The sequence below is a fragment of the Leptosomus discolor genome, chromosome 7 (genome assembly GCF_034619465.1).
Source record: "Leptosomus discolor isolate bLepDis1 chromosome 7, bLepDis1.hap2, whole genome shotgun sequence".
NCBI classification, from domain to species: domain Eukaryota; kingdom Metazoa; phylum Chordata; class Aves; order Leptosomiformes; family Leptosomidae; genus Leptosomus; species Leptosomus discolor.
Window position 1 is genome coordinate 9,678,213 of NC_141397.1, and position 17,989 is coordinate 9,696,201.

General features: G+C 41.8%; 1 protein-coding gene across 1 annotated transcript; it reads right to left on the reverse strand.

Annotated features, from left to right (window-relative positions):
- Positions 1-15,574: 15,574 nt before the first annotated feature.
- Positions 15,575-17,447, reverse strand: CYCS (cytochrome c, somatic). The gene is made up of 3 exons (XM_009947677.2): positions 17,432-17,447; positions 17,025-17,201; positions 15,575-16,858 (listed from the first exon to the last, which is right to left on the reverse strand). The coding sequence occupies exons 2-3, from the start codon at positions 17,191-17,193 to the stop codon at positions 16,710-16,712; spliced, it is 318 nt and encodes a 105-aa protein (XP_009945979.1). The 5' UTR covers positions 17,194-17,201; positions 17,432-17,447; the 3' UTR covers positions 15,575-16,709.
- Between the last annotated feature and the right edge of the window lie 542 nt (positions 17,448-17,989).

A 17,989-nucleotide genomic window follows, 5' to 3' on the forward strand; every position in this document is an offset into this window, starting at 1 on the left:
AAGGTGTGGTTTCAGATTTATTGAAGGAATCACTTTGATTTCTTGTTAATGCACTGTTTACCAAACATGATCTCAACAGAGATTTTAGACAGCATATTCTTTACAGACTAAATACTTTTCTTTTGCCTTTAGCTTTTTCTGACTTAAAAGAAAAATCACAGAGAAAGCACAGTTTTACTTTTGCTGCTTAAGACACCTTGGAGTGTAGTCCACAAACACAACAGCTCTGCCCTTTTCAAGGGCATTCTGCCCAGAGTGCAGTGCAAAACCGCCCTAAGGAGGGCAGAATCTGGGTCAGAATCTGGCAACAAACAGCTTCAAGAATAAATCACAACCATTTTCATCTCATTATATTTTTGATTGTCCTCTAAGAAGCAAAGGTCTGTAACACTTGCAGTAAGTTCTGCAGAGGACATTGGTGAAGGTTAAGCAGAGCTATGCACATTCCAGACATTAGTTTGAGACACAGGGATGAAGACATTACTCTCTTTTTGAACTGCCCATTATACCTGTATGTCTAAACATTAATTGCTGTTGTCTAGAGGAACGTGATTTACCTTAAGATAAATGTTATGGTCTGTGACCAGCAAGCTATTACTCAGTGTTAAATTAGATTTTCAAGTTTATTTCTGCACTGCAAAACTTGCAGCGTCACAGTTATACATTGCCAAAAAGGATTTATTGTCATTTGGCTAAAGGAAATCGAGTATTCCCCAGTAAAGGGCTTCATTATGGAGTCCACTGACAGCACATCCAACACACAGGCCTTGTGCTGCTTGAATCGTACCTCATACATAGTTAAATACATGGTATTGCTCATTTAGCCGTCTCTTGTTTGCCTATAGTTCTAATAAGCTAAGCATTAGTGCTGATTTATAGAACTGCACTCACTCAGTATGAAATTTGGCACAATACTCCTTCTCTCTCAGGACAGGCAGAGCCTGGCATAACAACAGATTTCCAGCAATTGAAGAGAAAGATTATATATTGTCCTGCTGCATTAGGCCTAGCTAATCCCACGAGCTTTCTGAACAATATGTGGAGGCACAGCAAATCTGCTGCCATTTTTCTAATGCAGTTTTTAAAAGAACTGAGTCTTGGCTCAGCTTGATGACAAGAGAACGGAGCAAAACCAATAGCACTGGTCCTGGTGCTGGGCAAAGCATTGGCTGTAATGACCGCAGAGGCCCCCCAGGCATTTCCACTGGCACTTGACACACGCTGCTCTGTTTTGGGCCCCCGCACAGCCAGTGACCTTCGAAAGGAGGAGCAGGACCCTGCTCTGCTCAGGCTAGAGAAAGAAACAAATCAATACCGAGATTGATGTTCCCAATCAGCCACTGCCACCTCTCATGGAGGAGTTTGGTCAGGAGCCAAAGATGCAAAGGTCTCTTGGAAGGCCACAGGGCCACCGTGCATGTCTTGCTAATGGGTGAATCACCTGGGGAAGCAGTCAGTGCTCTGCTCCTCAGAAACACTGCCTGCGTCTCCATGTCAGAACGTGGTACCTGACTGTGATGCCTGACCTGGTGCTAAATGGGTGGAGGCATCCAAGCTGGTTTCTCGGCAGGAGAACTTGGCTCTCCTGCAGTGTTCTGCTAATGCGGCTCTGATCTCTTTGATAGCAAGGCTGACTCATAGAATTAGTCTGGAAATCTTTATGTCGTGCTGCATTGTGCAGCACAGGTGTACCTAACCCTGAGAGTGAAAAGCCAGAGCAGGCTCAGAGCAGAAGAGAGCAGTGGAAGCTCCCATTTCTGCTGCCACCTTGGAGTATGGGAACATTGCTTCCTAAAGGAGATTTTACTTGGTTGCTGAAACATCCTTTTAACCAGGCCTTCTCCTAAGCACAAATTCAAGAAATAGAGGAAGCTGATCAGAAATGAAAATGCTATCATCAAAACCCCAGTAATGTGCCTGCCCTCTGAGGCACAAGGACTACTTTAAAACTTCATTTCCCATGGAAATTAAACCTGTGCTTCAGATGTTCCTAGACATTTAATTATTATCAGAGGATAGAAACTTTCTATATATTTGCATGCAAGCAACATTTTGGTTATTACTGAACTGTAGGTCAGTATTATTAAAAGGAACACAAATAGAGCTTGGGTAGTAATTTTCCCAACTCCATACTTCCAAAACAACTTTAATCAGAGATGACACTATAGGACTATCAATTTCAGCAATGAAAGATGCTTCCAAGAATTGCTATCATTTTATGACTTTGCAAATAAGGCTTAGCTCAATGAGTTATTTAGTGCTACCAGAGATACTCTTTACTGTGAAATTACTCCAAAGAAAATGGGAACATGGGTGATCTCTTTCTTCTACATGAGAACAAATTTAAGAAATTAAAGGATTCACACCTTTATGGGCAAATAACACACAAAACATACGAAAGACAGCATAATTTGCTTAGGCATTTTGGTCAGTATTGTTTCAGTTGAATAATTTATAATTATTTCAGTATGTGTGTTTGTCATCCTGTTACACATGTTCTAATCACTAATGAAGTAACTACATAATTAGTAATATGAAGCTTCTCCATATTTTTCAATTGTTACCTCTCAGTTATTGTACAGAATGAGACCACAGGCATACGAAAATACTCAGCTGAAGAGCTGATCAGAGTGAAAATTAGAAAATTCCTGCAGCTGCTGCCTATGGAGGCACAGCGCTTTGCTATTGCAATATTGCTTTTTGCTGTAAGATTACTTTTTTGAATTTTTATGGACTCTCAGCTGTATGACTGCAAGATCAGCTTTTCAAAATGAAAAAAAAAAAAAAGGATTGGTATAGACTGTATTCAAAGGAGCAGAATCTAGGAATGGAAACAAACTATTAGTCACTGATGGGGCAGAATGCTGGATGGGCCAAACGCTCACTAAAACAGAGCCAACAACATCCTAGTCCTGCTCTGATTCTTACTTTCTGTTCCTCCAGCATTGTCCTTTTATGTCTGGCTGAATTTTCTGTAGTTTTTCATTTCTCACACTTTTAATGGAAGTTCTTCAGCCCCTTTAAATTATATTTGATTTGCTCCTTCTTAAAGTCTTATGCTTTCCTTATGACTTCATCTCCCCTCAGTGCTGTCTCCCCAGTAAACATCTTCAGGTCTGGCTCCCTAATTTCCTTCTGATCGCTTCACCAACTTTCCTTCCACTTGACTATCTCCAGTCCATTTGTTCTCTTCTTCCTAAGGAAGAAGTCTTGAAGACCTTCTTTCCCCCATGAATTCTCTTCACCTTCCCCTCAACCCCTTCCTTGTTTCCCTTACTCCTTTCTGCAACTGAATTTTCATCCTTTTATTTCCTTCCGTACCCATGCACTTCTCCATCTAGGTGCTGGACACGGAGCACACCAGCTGCTCCCACGATTTGTACTTCCTTTCCTCCCCACAACTTTGCTGAATTATGTAGCTGATTTTTCCGTGACTCGAGGAAACTTTGCTTTTTTGCTGACATTGCAGCTCAGCCAGGGGTGCCAAAGCCCATGTTCAGTAACTGGCAGCAAGGACATGGCATGCATCCAGTGCCGGTAGGCAGTAAGAGGGAACCGCCCCTTCCATTGCACGGGCAGCTCTTTAGTGCCCCAGGGTGGTCTGTAGTGACTGGTGAAGAGAATATTATTTCCAGAATACAAGCTTTTCTGTATATATGTGGTGGTGTTTGGTGGCCCTTATTGTTGAAAACATTGGTAGAAAATGAGATGTGAGCAACAAGGTGAATACTTGAGGCACAAACATCACACATTTTCAATTCCTGCTGTTACCTGAGGTAGTACCCTCCTTCTTCACTCAAGGACTTGATGATTTCTCATTCACATCTTTTCACTGTAATGAGCTGAAAAGCAGGCTTTCTCTTAGCTTGACTTTATTTACTTTGCTGCTTTCTTCTCACATTTCTTTAAACTTATTTTTTCATCCCTTTTAGAATGATGACAGTGCCCAGCTCCATTACGGGTGAGGTTATTGCTCTGTTAAGATGTGGTGACAGCCAGTGAGGCTTGCACGGCTGCTCTAACTGCCCGGGAGAGATGTCTGCTTTACGCCAGCTGCTCCCAGGCCTGGGCACAGCAAAGGCGGGTCATGGTGGATCTGCAGCTCCTCAGGCATCGCAGCTGCTGAGAGGCTCTCCTGGTTTCCAGACCCCCCCCTGGGTACTCTAAGCTACGGTGAGGTCTGCTTGGTCTCTGCAGCTGCCCAGAGCCAGCAAGGACATGGGAACAGCCTGTCTGCCTCTCCACTCCTTTCCCTATCCCTGGAGGTGCAGGGAAGGCTTGTATGGTGTGGTCACGTTCCCTTTCCGTCTGTCAAGTGTCTTACCAGTAGGTCTTGCTGCTCTTGAAGAGGCATATCTGAATAATATAATTGTGGCAAGACTGGGCAGGGACATCAAACCAGCTGCCTCTCATGCTTTGCTGCAGGATTTGAGTTCAGATTCCTGGTCCACTTCGGATTCAAGGACCTTCTGTCTTTGCCCCCTCTGCTTTGAAGATCATGCACTCTACCTGTATCTAAATACTCTCCATTTTGCCCAACTTAGGCCCAAATTCTTTCCTCTCTCTCCCCTGCTTTTACACCAGTCTACATTACATTGTGACTTACATTTATGCCTCGTTTGTATCACTGTAAAACAGAAGAGAATCAAGCCTTACAGTTGTAAACAAGAAACCCTCAGAGACACAATAGCATTCCTACCTGCTTTGATTTTTTTCCTGTAAGTAAAAGATAATTGGAAAATTGTAATTGAAATTGATCCTGATTTCCTGAAACATTGAATGATGCTGTCCTAAATCAAAACTGTAGCAGCTATTCATGTAACAATCATGAGACTGAAGAGAAAAAAAAACAAATTGTCAAAACAGCTAAGAAATATTATCAATACTGTTTTGCTGGCTCAGGAAACAATAGCAGCCTTTGAGCTGCAGAGTGGTATATTCTTATTCAGTTAGGTGGCTTGCAGAAATCCAAGGAATCTGTCCTACTGTTCCCAGAACAGATAATGCCACTAAAGCTAAATCTCAGTGTGGCAGTAGCAGTGACATCAGCCTCGGAGAGGGCTCACTGCTGGCTAGATAGAAGTGAGAGATCACCAATAAATTCAGCCAGGGCTGCAGAAATGACTGATGAGAATTATGTAGGTTTTGGGTATAGAGATGAGGATGGAGGAGAAGCAGAAGGAAGTAATCTAGCCCCGCAGTCCCCAAACTGAGTCAACCCTAAGCAAAACTATAAAAGCCATGAAAGAGCAAAATTTAGAATATGTTTCTTTTTCTACTATGAAGAAAAACCAAAAGTATAAAAGACAATATTTTTAGAAAGATACTGGGCAACATAATTAGCCTGGAGACATGCCTTAGGTTTTAATTATATATGAACATTAGTATACACTAAACATTCTGCAAAATGTCTTTTTAAACTGAAAAAAATGAGTGCAACAACAATCCTTCATATTATTCTAAAGAATTCTGTTGTAATCTTAAATGCTTTTAGATCTGCTGCCCTAAACTAGCTGTTAATGCATGCTAGTTGAAATATTCAAAAAGTTGTCATTCGCTGAAATACATGCCAAAGTACAGCTTGCCTTCCCGTAAATGATAACTTTTAATGCTGCTAATGAAATCATGTTCTGCTAATGCATTCAATATTTTTCTTGGAGCAAGAACCACAGCTTTCTGGATTTCAGTCTACAGTTGTGGTGCCATCCTTTTCGATTTTCATAGCTGCTTCTAAGTTGTAGAGTAGCCATTAAACTTAACAGCAATGACAGCTTTGGAAAGACAGCAATACTGTATACTGGAGATGATTACCAAATCCTTTATAACTCAAGTGCTTAGAAATAGAGAAGCACTGTAATGTCTAGATCCCACAAAAGCTGATTATTTTCCTCCTAAGCTTCAGACGCAGATTGGGAAAATACATATGAATAGTAGGAAAGGAGCTGCAAAAACAGAATTGCTGAAAACTGTTCTGGGCTAGGTATCTTTATCCAACATCCTGTTTATTGGTTCTGAACTGCTTTGGACCTTTACTTCAGAAAAATAAAATCACTCAGTGCGCTGAGTCTGTAATTATTACTGTAGTAACTTATATGGTGCAGACTGTTAATGTCTGGTAATCTGTACATATACTGTAAAGCAATAAGAGAATACAGAACACACACGTATTTGAGATGGTAATCAATGAGCAAACAGCAGAGCAATACCAAGACAAGACTTCGTTCAGAGAGAATAGAGAAGCCACAACTTTTGCAGGAGGAGCTATGGGTGGAGGTTCATCATCCATTCACTGTAGACAAGCTCTTTCTGAACAGACTATTTAATGCTGGATAAAGGAAGGATGAAGAGTTGATCCCTCTAGGACATAAATCTGGGATTCAAGGTATAGGATGTCTTTTTAAACAAAGTTATTCCTTCACTCATTAAATTAGCTTTCCTTGCTATAAGGGATTTAAGGCAACAGCAGCAAAGCACTCACTTCTTTTTTAAGCACTGAACTGCCTCTCCTACATCTTCCATAAAATGGAATTCAAACAAAGAATACAAATACTGGACTCTGAGCTTCTCTGAGGCAAGCTTTGAAGCTAAAGAGAAATAATCCAGGAAAGGACATATCATCAAGAAACAATCAAAGCTGAAAAAACAAAAGCCCAAAGCTGAAACACAAAAGCCCAAACCTTCAGGCCTGATCCACATACACACCAGCCTTGCCAGCCCCTCTTGAGATGCTTTAATGCAGTGGCCTGCACCCAACTTTCCCAGCCAATACAATGCCCAGAAGCAGTTTCTCATTTTCGTCATGGTGACAGGGAACTAAACCCTAAGGCCAATATATGGAGACTAAATCCTCTCCAATCAAGTTTGGGTGTAGGAGCCAAACTTTAGGCAGACGTGCGTGAGACATATGTCCACATTAATTTGTAGCTGACATCTGTAATTTTTAAGACCTTGAATGTCCTGAGACTGACAAGAAATAAACAGTTAAGTTCACACCTCTGGCACACTTCGTGCACGTCGTGTGGACTTACTGGCACTTGCATTTTCTGTGACTAAACACGTATTGGCAGGTTCACAGTCTCATATATGCATTAAAGCATAAAGGAAAAACAGTAGCATTTTTGAACTAACCAAAATCTATTCAATACTTACAAATTCTTTGCATCATTAGGTAATTGCTACAAAGCCCGGCAAGACAGAAAAATTCTACCTACTTGCAAATTTTAAATTAATGCATATTTGCCCACTGTCAGAAAGTCTGGAGCATTTAATTTTACAACTGTAAGTGGATGCCACTCCTGAGAGTAGTGTAAACTGCTCCTGTTCATTGAGTAAACCCCCTGCACCGCTTAAAACTTGCAAAGAAACAGTTTCAGAGACAAGCACAAGAGTGTACAAACTCAGACTGCTTCCACCTACTGAAGTACACATTTACTGGAAAAGATTGGCTTAGGCAGTGAAATAACAGGCCTTCCTTCCAACCGTGGCTTTACGGAAAGGAGAAGGACTCCTCCTCTGTGGCTGGAAAGAAACGGTACCCGTGAACAGGTCACAGGAAAAAGAGAAAGTCCCACCTACATGGGGTACATCCACAGCTATGGACAAGAGCTCTGCACAGCGGTCAGCATTCACTAGGCCCTCTCTTTCCTCTTCCACCCTCCATGTGTGTGAGAGTGAGACAAGGGCCTCAGTTGAGCAAAAATAAAAGACAAAGGAACAAGCTATTGTGTTCATGCAGGAACTCCCTTAAAAATAGCTTAAACCAAGCATGTGTTAGCTGAGTGTTTTAGCAACCACTACAGCCATGTGTTTGATTCTCTGGAGACAAGTACCTGTAACAGCTGAAGACAGCAAAGCAAGGAGGATGGGTCACCAGAGGGTGAACATTTCAGAATGTCATTAATATTTTCTTGTTCTAATATGAAACTTCCAAGTTAAAGATTCTCATCATGCTAGTAGAAAGCTTTTGTTCAGGCTTATGCACCTGTGCTGCTGAAAGTTAAGAAAACTGTCTTTGAAACCTCTTGATGTTGAGTACTGTCGTAAAATGTACACTCGATATTTACTACTATTTTCAGTGAAGTTACAAGCTCTCAAATTACATTAGGTCCATAAATGAAGAGAAAATGAGTATATGATGTGCGCCAATAAAGTAAACTGCAGATGAAGTAATAAGAAAGTCTTATTCAATAATTACCCAATATTTGAAGTCCCTCAGAGTCACCTTCAAGCATTTAGAGAAACAGAGAAAGCCCTTGTGGTTATATTATTATATTATTCTCTCATGAGGAAGGCACTGGCTGGGCCATTCAGAGACACTATATAAAACCTATTAGTTCCTGCAAAACAAGTGAACAAAGCAACAAACAAAAAACCGCCCAGAAAAATCCACCCCCCTGAACTTAGAAGGTCTTACAGAAAATGAGGAGTCCAACTCTTTCTGTAAAACAAACAAAGGTGATTAAATTGCCCAAGAAAGAACTGGAGAAATCAAAAGACTAGCTAAGAAATCACTGTTCTGGAGAGCACCTCATGCTGCTTTTTAAAGTCAGAACTGAAATCTGCAACCCTAAGCTTAGAAAGAAAGAATGTTTGGCAGTTGTAACACAGTAGAAAGAAAATCACGCCCACCTGGAAGATCAGTGGAGATTGTCCCCGTTTTTGAAGAAGTCAAACGTGCCCAGGACCTAGTGCAGGTTACCGCTGCAGCCATGCAGGAGAAGGAGCTGCCGTCAGGGGAGGTGAGGGGCAGCAGGGGTGTTAATGGCAATGGGCAGGGGGAAGATCAAGATTAAAGATCACTGTGGGTGGCAAAACATCTCTCGGCACACCAGCCCAGACTGGAAACTTCCAGACTGAATCCCTACATCACAGTGCACAAACTGGTAACAGTTTGTCTTTTCCTCCATCCCCCTTTTTAACCCCAGTAGGACACAGGGACCTAGACTTGGTGTGATTAGACACAAAAAGGGGACTGGGAAAGGCTTCCCAGAGCCCCAGCCTGGTAGGAGGGTTTCACAGCCATAACAGAAACACCCCAGCTGCCAGGCACCAAACTGTCATGGGTGCACAACTCGTGGCAGTGCTGTCTCTGGGCCGTGGTGTGATACCATTGGAGAGGACTATCCCAGCTCACTGCAGGCAGTGGGAGAAGCCTTCGCTGTGAATTTTCCCACTCCTCCTTTCCTGATAATATCAGCACTATACACAGCGCTGATCGGATGGCTACGAGAAAAATAAACCAACTATTTTACTGAAACAGTTGTTTTCTCAAAATCTTGAAATAATAGAAAAAAGGTTATTTGAAACCATTTTCTGAAAGAAAAACAGAAATTTGGCTAACCTGATTAGTGAGAGCATCAGGCTGCACTGTCTAGAAACTGAAAACTGGTGTTACAGAGCCAGGCAGATGTAGTAGGTATGGATTCATGGGGCTTTGGGTCTTTTTATCTTCACTTGTTGATGACTTTCTTGATGACTTGACTTTCAGCTGAGTTCTGGATTGGCACAGAGCAGCTCAGAGAACTAGCATCCTTAAATTAAAAAAAGTAATCTGTAACATAACTGTGATTTAGGTCATGCTCCCCATCAATGCTTTTTATATATTCTGGCTAAGAAACAAAGGCTGGCTTTCACGCCGACTCTACTGTATGACTACTCTCTCCTGTGCTAGAGCCCTTCTTGTTGCCCTTTTATCTATATTATGTTTTCTGTAGCTACTGAAGTTGACTGACCTGTACTTTTCAGGTAAGATCTGAAGCTGGAGCAAAATGTAAAGCTATGCCATGAGCTGCAGTGTAACTCAAGCATGTTGCGTAAGCAGGGACATCAGGCTCTAGTGTTACAGAAGGATCAGAGCCTACAGCCCTGTAAAACATCATTTGATATGTGCACTGAGTAAACATCACACCGTTTCTCAGCTGGCTGGTTTGCTAATGTGGAACATCTATCACTAAAATCAGTGGAAGCAAAGTACAGACTCCTGGAGCCAGGTAACCTCAATTGGATGACTTCACAGAGCTGAGACAAAATTAGAGGCATCCAACCGAAGTGATATTCACTGAACACACACAGAGCTGCCAAACCTTCAGCTGAAAGTAGACAAGCTTGGGTTTTATTACTTCTGGGCTTCCGCTGCTTTTCCTTTCATATTGCAACACCTGGCATCTACTCAATAGGTTAAAGCACAGACACGGTCTTTGTAACTGCTGAACATGTAATGAGAGTAATATTTCACCGTGTACTAACCTTGTTTCATTTCCACTTTGTTTCCCTGTTGTTTGCTTCATTTGTGTCATCTTGTTTTCTATCCTGTGACCCTGTTCATTTGTAGAAGACTCCTCTATGTTCTTGATAGATTTTCTGATGTGGAAGTATCTTTCAAGTGCAAAGCTCTCCCTTTCGATTGCTTCTTTCTGTGAGTTGTTTCTGATGTGTCAGTGCACGGTGGTGTAGAGAGAGATGTTATCTTTCTGAGAATTCAGGGTGACAGCAAACACACATATGAGCTAAATTTTTAATGTCTGATCACACTGCTCCTGATAGAGTTAGGCACTGAAAACAAACTTAAATTCCAACATGCACATAGATTGTGGATTGATATGAGGAAAGGCAACGCGGCCTTTTGAAGAGTTGCAAAGGCTTCATGTTCGGGCATGTGCCAGAAAATCCATACTGATAGTTAAATTGACATATCCCCATGAGAAATATCCCAGCTAAGTAGAATTCTGACTGAACGTAACAAGCGCTAGTTTTCCCAGGACCTTAAAAAGTAACAATACTAGTATTTAGTTATACTTGTGTTATAAGACTCATCATGGGTTTTGGACTAATTTGAGTCTATCATCAAACACCACCTATGAAACAGTATTAAAAATAAAGTGCACTTTTGTAGTGAAGGTCATCATGTTCCTACCTAACTGCTAGTGGAGAAACTGTATTACAATCTGTATATCCATTTCAACATAGTGCTTCAACTGATGATACCAACGTGAGCTCCACGGTAGGAACAAAGCCAGAGTATGCATCAGAGATTGCCGCTTTTGATTAAGATTCTCGGAGCAGTCAGAAAGAAACATTTTGCTTTCTAACTGAATCTGTTACCGTTTGAATAGGGTGAAATTTAATACAGGCTATTTCAAACTGGAGCTAGCCTGATGAAATATGAAACATGAATCAGTTTAAGAATTCAGAAGACCCTAAACTTGTCGCAGACGGATCAATGCACTCAGATGCACTGATCACCTCCAGCGCTGTTTGCGGAGCGCTTGCAGTAGAACTGGGTTTTGTGCAAATGAACTTCAGCTTTGAAACCATCCGGTGTCTGTTCGAAAGGACCTTCCAGGGCACGTTAGGATTTCTTCGGGTGCTTCTTGGTACGTTGGCTCCCCCTCCTGTTCCTTCGGTGTAAGCCATAAACTGGTCAAATGGTGCCGGTTACAGAAGTTTCTCAGCACGTACCATAATTGCTTTTTGGAAGCGTGTGTTTGAGGCTCAGAAGAAAAGACTATTTCACAGGTATCCCTGTGAAGGACACAATCCTTGTCAATACATAAGAATATCTGGGTTCAAAACAGTGGTGTATACAAAACAATACACCACCATTGTGTGAGGTATTGTTACAGAATAACATAAATCCTTTCCAGTGAATTAAAAAAAGAAAGAAGATTCTAAACAATGAAAAAAAAAAAAGGACTTTCAAGTAAGCCATTACCTGGAAATTTTCAAAACCAGTCCACTACAGAGTTGAGATGTGTAAATTAAAGAGTACTTTTGCAGAGCGAAGTGTGAGGAGCTGCCTGCAGTTCAACCAATACAAAAGAAGTATAAATTGTTAACAGTACCAGGTAAAATGAAGAAGAGAAAGACCAGATGGGTAAGCTAATCAATGACAATTTGTACATGAGAATGAGAATTAAAATCAGTCACTATAGCAAAAATCTCCGGAGTTGGAACCTTTCCTTTAAAAATAGCACTGGGAAGAACTCCAGGTCTAACAGGGACAGCAGGTAAACAGACAGAATAATTGGAAAAAAATGACAAGGTCCCATAAGAAACACAGTAAGATATGTAGAAACCTGATTTCCATTCCTCTCTGTTCTCTGAATGATGAATCAGCAGTAGAAGGAGAAATGCTACAAATGTTTTCAGGGAAAGGCTGGTTACGGCCAGACACATTCCTACAATGAAACCTGGGTGAGAACACCAGGTTCTTGAGGTTACATGTAGGTGACACCAACGATATTCTTAAAATCCAGTGTTTGTGGTGCATTTTTCCTGCTTGTCTGGAAGCACTATGTATCAGTGAATGCCCACATCATCATGCTGCAGCTCACGGTAAAAAAATCCCGAGATACATTGCAGGTAAAAGCCGCTTTAGTTAGCTTTATAAATTTTTAGAATTAAAAAGATCAGTGAAAGGCAATCTCACATAGATTCAGGACCATCAGACATCTTAAAAACAAATTGTCATCAGACAGTCACGACTGAATGGGGACATCAGCAGAGAATTTCTGCAGATTATTGTAAGGATGAGAACACTACTCGATGTTTCTGTCAATGTTTCTGCTCATGAACCAAAAGATGGGCAGTGTGTGAGACAGGGACAGCACAGTTTTAACACATGGAGAACGAGGAAGGGGAAGACACATCTGGAGAGTGGGTGATTTGAAAGGAACAAGGTGGAGGCTCACGTTGCCTGAGCAAGCTGCAGTAAACAGCATTAAAGAGATGTAAAACCTGCAGAGTAATGACTTGGGATCTCCACTGCCAGGTTTATTATTATCCAGGGCACTTTAAAAATTAAATGCATAAACCTGGAAAGAACACACCTTCTCCCCTGCTCCAAGGTATGTGTTTTGAACACTATGCTATAGTTAGCTCCTCCTTTGCTCCTTTTCTTTCTGGCTCTCGTTTTGCATAACGACAGCTCCAACAGAGGTATACAGCACCCTCTTCCCAGCACACACCTTCAGCTTGGCAGTTAAAGCAGCCGCCTGGAAATTCAGGGATGTGAATCTGTATCCTGTCACAGAAGCAAACATGTCATCTATGTCTCTTACCTCCTGTACGACCTCTAACTAGAAACTAATTATTCCAAAGGTGACCAACGTGTTTTCTGTATTTCAGAACAAAAGAACGATCCTGGAAAAAAACGTGCAAGTACTTACATGTGGGCTCTGAATCATGAGCAGATGGTGGTAACTACCTGGAGTCCTGACTCAGCCACCACAGCGCTGGAGAGGGGCAGGATTTCACATCCTTCCCCAGGGTTAACATTTCCTACTGCTAGCTCGGGGCTGCTCACCTCCTAAAATAACCTGGTTTTCAGGATGTCAGTCTGAAACTGTTCATCTCACCGTATGTGCAGTAACAACAGACACTTCTCTTGGCTTTGGCCCTGTTGAGGAGTTTTTAGGACGTGTTTTAGACAAAGGCAAACGACAAGGCTTACTACAGAGGTAAATGTGTGCGCTTTAATGGCCTTTGACATACACAGGACTAGAATATTGGGTAGTTCTTAACTCTTAGCTATTTAATTTCTGTTCTCCCCTCTAAGAGAAGTATGAAGTATCCCATTTGTTTTGGATCACTGATACTGTATTTTATACCAAAAAAGAGGAAAGTATTACATAATCCCCTGCAAGACTAGATCTACTATAATGAATAGATTTTTAACTGAAGCGATGATCTACAATTGCATGGATGGCTATGAATGGAACTTCTCCAAATTTAGCTGCTTGTGGAGCGATTACAGTTGAACTGTTAAGACTAAACAAAAAAGGGCTTCTGTATCACTGAATTTCATTGGGATTCATAAATAATAAATTCTATGATTTTAAAAATATCCTACCTGTTTCATTTCAGCTTTGAAAAGTCATACTGTGAAAAAGTGTACTTTTGAATTTTACCTTCTTTCCCGTCATTGCTGACACTGACAATCTTCATGCATTTGCCTAACTACACGAGACTTGCAAGATCAGTTTTCAAGGCACGCCCCATCGAATCTGTAAGCTTGTAGCCAAGCACCATTTTCATGGGATGGTGCAATGTTTGGCAACGGTGCCTCAATTCCCTGATCTGGAATTGTAACGGCAATACTGAAATACCAAATGTCTAGACTGTTACCACTATCAGAAAGAAAAACACTAAACTTGCCACTTTATAAAACAAACGTAAACCCCACTCGTCCTTCTCTATAAATCTAGAAATCAAAGAATAAAGAGCTTGATTCACAACCAGCTTGGACACCTCCCTCCCACCCCCCCAAACCCCCCCCCAGGCACTTGCATCACCACTTACCTCAACACGTGATAATCTAACCTTCTTCCACATCAATACTTTCTGCCGATCCACTAGTCGAAATACTGTAGTGTTGTCCAGTGCTCAAGGCCCGCCAGCTATCTGCTACAACAAACCTTACAAGCTGTTGCTGTCTGGGGCTGTATACATAAAGATGAAATTTGAAAGGCCAGAAGGGTCTTTTCCCTAAAACACAAACAAGGATGTATTCCCAGTCTAGAATTAAAAAGTTCCATTTTCTCCACCTTCAGTGGTCCAAATAAGCTGCACTTGCCTTTGTACCAAGGTCTATGAGGCGCACAGGCAGTGGGGGACACAGTTTAGCTTGGCTTGTTCATACTTTGGACGAAGGAGCACTCTGCTTTCTCCTGAAGGAGCTCTTCTTCACGACGGATAACATTTTGTAATACATTGCCGGTGCACAATTAACGCCACCTTACTGCAAGATCTTCTTCTCTACAGTCCGTTTCTCCTCTAGTCCAGCTTCAAGGCAAGGGGAGCAGCCTGGAGATCACAAAGTCCTTTTTTCATCTCATGGAAGTGCTGACAGAACAAAGCGTCACAACTCTCTCCATGCAATCCACCGTAATCACTGGAGAAGACTGCGGAGCCACGTGAGGTTACATTCTCCATCTACAGCTACTCTTGGCACAGTGAAAGCCAAGTCCCGCATAGACATGAAGGTGCTACGATGAGTATCACTGCTGAAAATTGGAACGGTAATAAACTACTATGATTTGAAGGTGCCTCTTCACAAGCTTTTAGTGAAGGAGCTGCTGTTGGTTGGTATTAACTCCACCTTCCTATTTTCAAGAAATGCCACTTGTATGTTTAGTTTGGGAAAAAAAAAAATTAAAAAAAAAAATCACAGCACAGGGTAGCAACCATTGAGACAACTTGTTAGTGATTTCTGAGTAACAGCCCTTTGCAACTCCATCAAGCACACTATTCTACTTGACCTAACTCAAACCCAGCCAATCCTACAGCACAGCTGCAGCTTTCAAGCTGCTTTAGTTTCCTCCCCTGTCCCACTTGGAAAACACAGTAAAAGTGCTGTTAAAGAGAACACCGATGGAAGATAGCTCTGCTAGTTCTAGCCCAAAACACTTCCTGACTTCACCACACTTACAAGTACTTCTCAGACCAACTCCCTCAGCATTTTTTTTTTGATACTGGGCTTTCGCTTGTCTTGTTTCCTAATGACATAAAGCTGGACACACAACTTTTCTCTACATTCCCACTGGTTTTCACTTAATTTCAGACACATACAGCAAACAAGACTTTTAATTTTTTTAATTTACAGTATCGATTGCTCCGAGTTATGCCTTACTGTTGGTACACAGTAAATACATTCATCTGAACAATTCACTTAGTATGAAAAAATGCAGTTAAAACATTAAAAAAAAAAAAAAAAGAGCTTTACACTGTGCGAAACAGACCCTTCAGAAGTAATGACATCACCTACAGCCAGGCACAGAGGAAAACCGTTTCCTTTTAGTCTACCAGCACATTCATTCCCATACCCCTTCATCTGAAATTGCCTGTAACAGTAGGTTTTAGGTGAATGTTTCTGCTGAATTAAGAAGATTTAATAACTCTCAGCTTTGTCTTTAGCACTTGTATTGCCAGAACAGGATGTTTTTCTGTTCTATTCATTACACCAAGAATGGCTGGTTTTGGAAGATTTGCTGAACAGAATGTTTCACCATTCAAAAAGCTAAAGATGTTTCTGAAGGGGAGTTATATGCTACTGGTGCATGCAGCTGTGAAGTCTGGATAAATTGGGTAACATGCTTCCCTAGATAAAAGAACAATGTCTGGGCATGACTGCCATTTCACAAACAGTACTGAAGTCAAATGAAACGTGTTCTTATCGCAAGCTTTAGACAGATTAATACATACCACACCACCTAGCACTGATTAAATTTAGAAAAATATTATATTTTTTTTAGCCTTTGTTTTGGATTTTTTTTTTTTTTTAAATCTCTAAAGTCATATAACAGATGTATGGTGGAAGATGCCAAAAACCACCCTGCTTTTTGATCTGGAAAAGCTGGTCTGTCAAAGCTATTACGCTGTTGACAATTACTAATTTGATTATCTTACAGGTATTTTTTTAAGCAATGAAGAGGCAGGAAGTTTTTGTTTGTTTGTTTTTTAATTCTATGATCAAGAATGACTGAACATTATAGTTATTTAAATCAACCCAATTACATAGTTTCCATCAAGTTAATGGCTGCCAAACAAGTGTGTACTCCAGTAACCCACCATGAGCAACATTATCTGATGGGTGAGACAGATTTTAAGGTTAGACACAGTACATGTAAAAATAGAAAGTTTAAAAACCAATCTCATCACAGACATTTCCATTGCCATCTCCTTTGTGAAATAAATAAGGCAGCAGATAACTTTTACTTTGAAGTGGCATCTTTGAGGTATGCTATTAAGTCTGCTCTCTCAGACTTCTTCTTAATACCCGCAAAAATCATCTTTGTTCCTGGGATATACTTCTTTGGATTTTCCAAATACTCCATCAGAGTATCCTCACCCCAGGTGATACCTAGAGACAAGAAAAAGAAAAGATGGCTAGTGACTTCAAAATAACAAACACATTTATATTCTTGTTCTCCATATTATTTTACTTTTTGGCAGATTTCAGTACTTCTAGGACTCTAGAACTGAGTATTTTTGTCCCTAGTAGCTCTTAAGAACAGCTTTAAGTTTACCTTTATTCTTATTAGCATCTGTGTAAGAGAAGCCCTCAGCTTGTCCAGTCTTGCGTCCAAATAGGCCATTCAGGTTGGGTCCGGTCTTGTGCTTGCCTCCCTTTTCGACCGTATGGCACTGGGAACATTTCTGGACAAAGATCTTCTTGCCCTTCTCAATATCTCCCATCTTCAGTACTAGACCAAGAACATGCAGAGGTCAGTATCACAATTTCAAGGTCACCAACAGAAACTCAGAAAGCTTTCTGTCCGTTTATAAAACCACACATATGGCCCAGCAGTCTGGTAATTCCCCAGCACGCTTTCTAGCCACAAGATATAGCTCCTGGGTTTGAAGATTAGCATAGAATCATTAGACTACATAAAAGGTATCAAGGTGATAAACGTGCTTGAAGAGCAGGAAAAACCTTCCCTTGGCCAAAGTAATTGCCTCACAGCATTTAAACAGCGTGGAGATAAGTTTTGAAGAGCAAATTGAACACGATTTCCATATATAGCTTGTATATCTGTAAAGGAAAGTTTCGTGGTTACAAATAACCTTGTGTAAAGGGATGGGACCGTTTGCCTGCTTTTCCTTTTCCGCTGGAGAAGCGCACCGGCACACCACCCTGGAAGGAGCCAAGGGCGGCAGGCACGCAGCTGGCTCGTTCCCCTCTTGCCAGGAGCCGGCATGCCTGCCGAGCACCCGCCAGCAGCAACGCTATTTGCACTCGGCGTGGCGAGAGCACCCAAGGGCAACCGCAGCTCCCGGCTCCGGCCCTGCCCCGGCGGAGGCTGACCTTGACCCCGGGAGCAGGCTCCCCTAGGAGCAGGCTCCCGGCGCGGGAGGACCCTCCAGGCAAGCGGCGCCACCCTGGCACGACCCCAGAGCGGCGGCCGGCGCCCTCACCCCGCAAGGGCGCGCAGGCCAGGCCGCGCCACCCCCGACCTCGCCCAGCCGCCAGCAGAGGCCGGGCAGGCCGAGT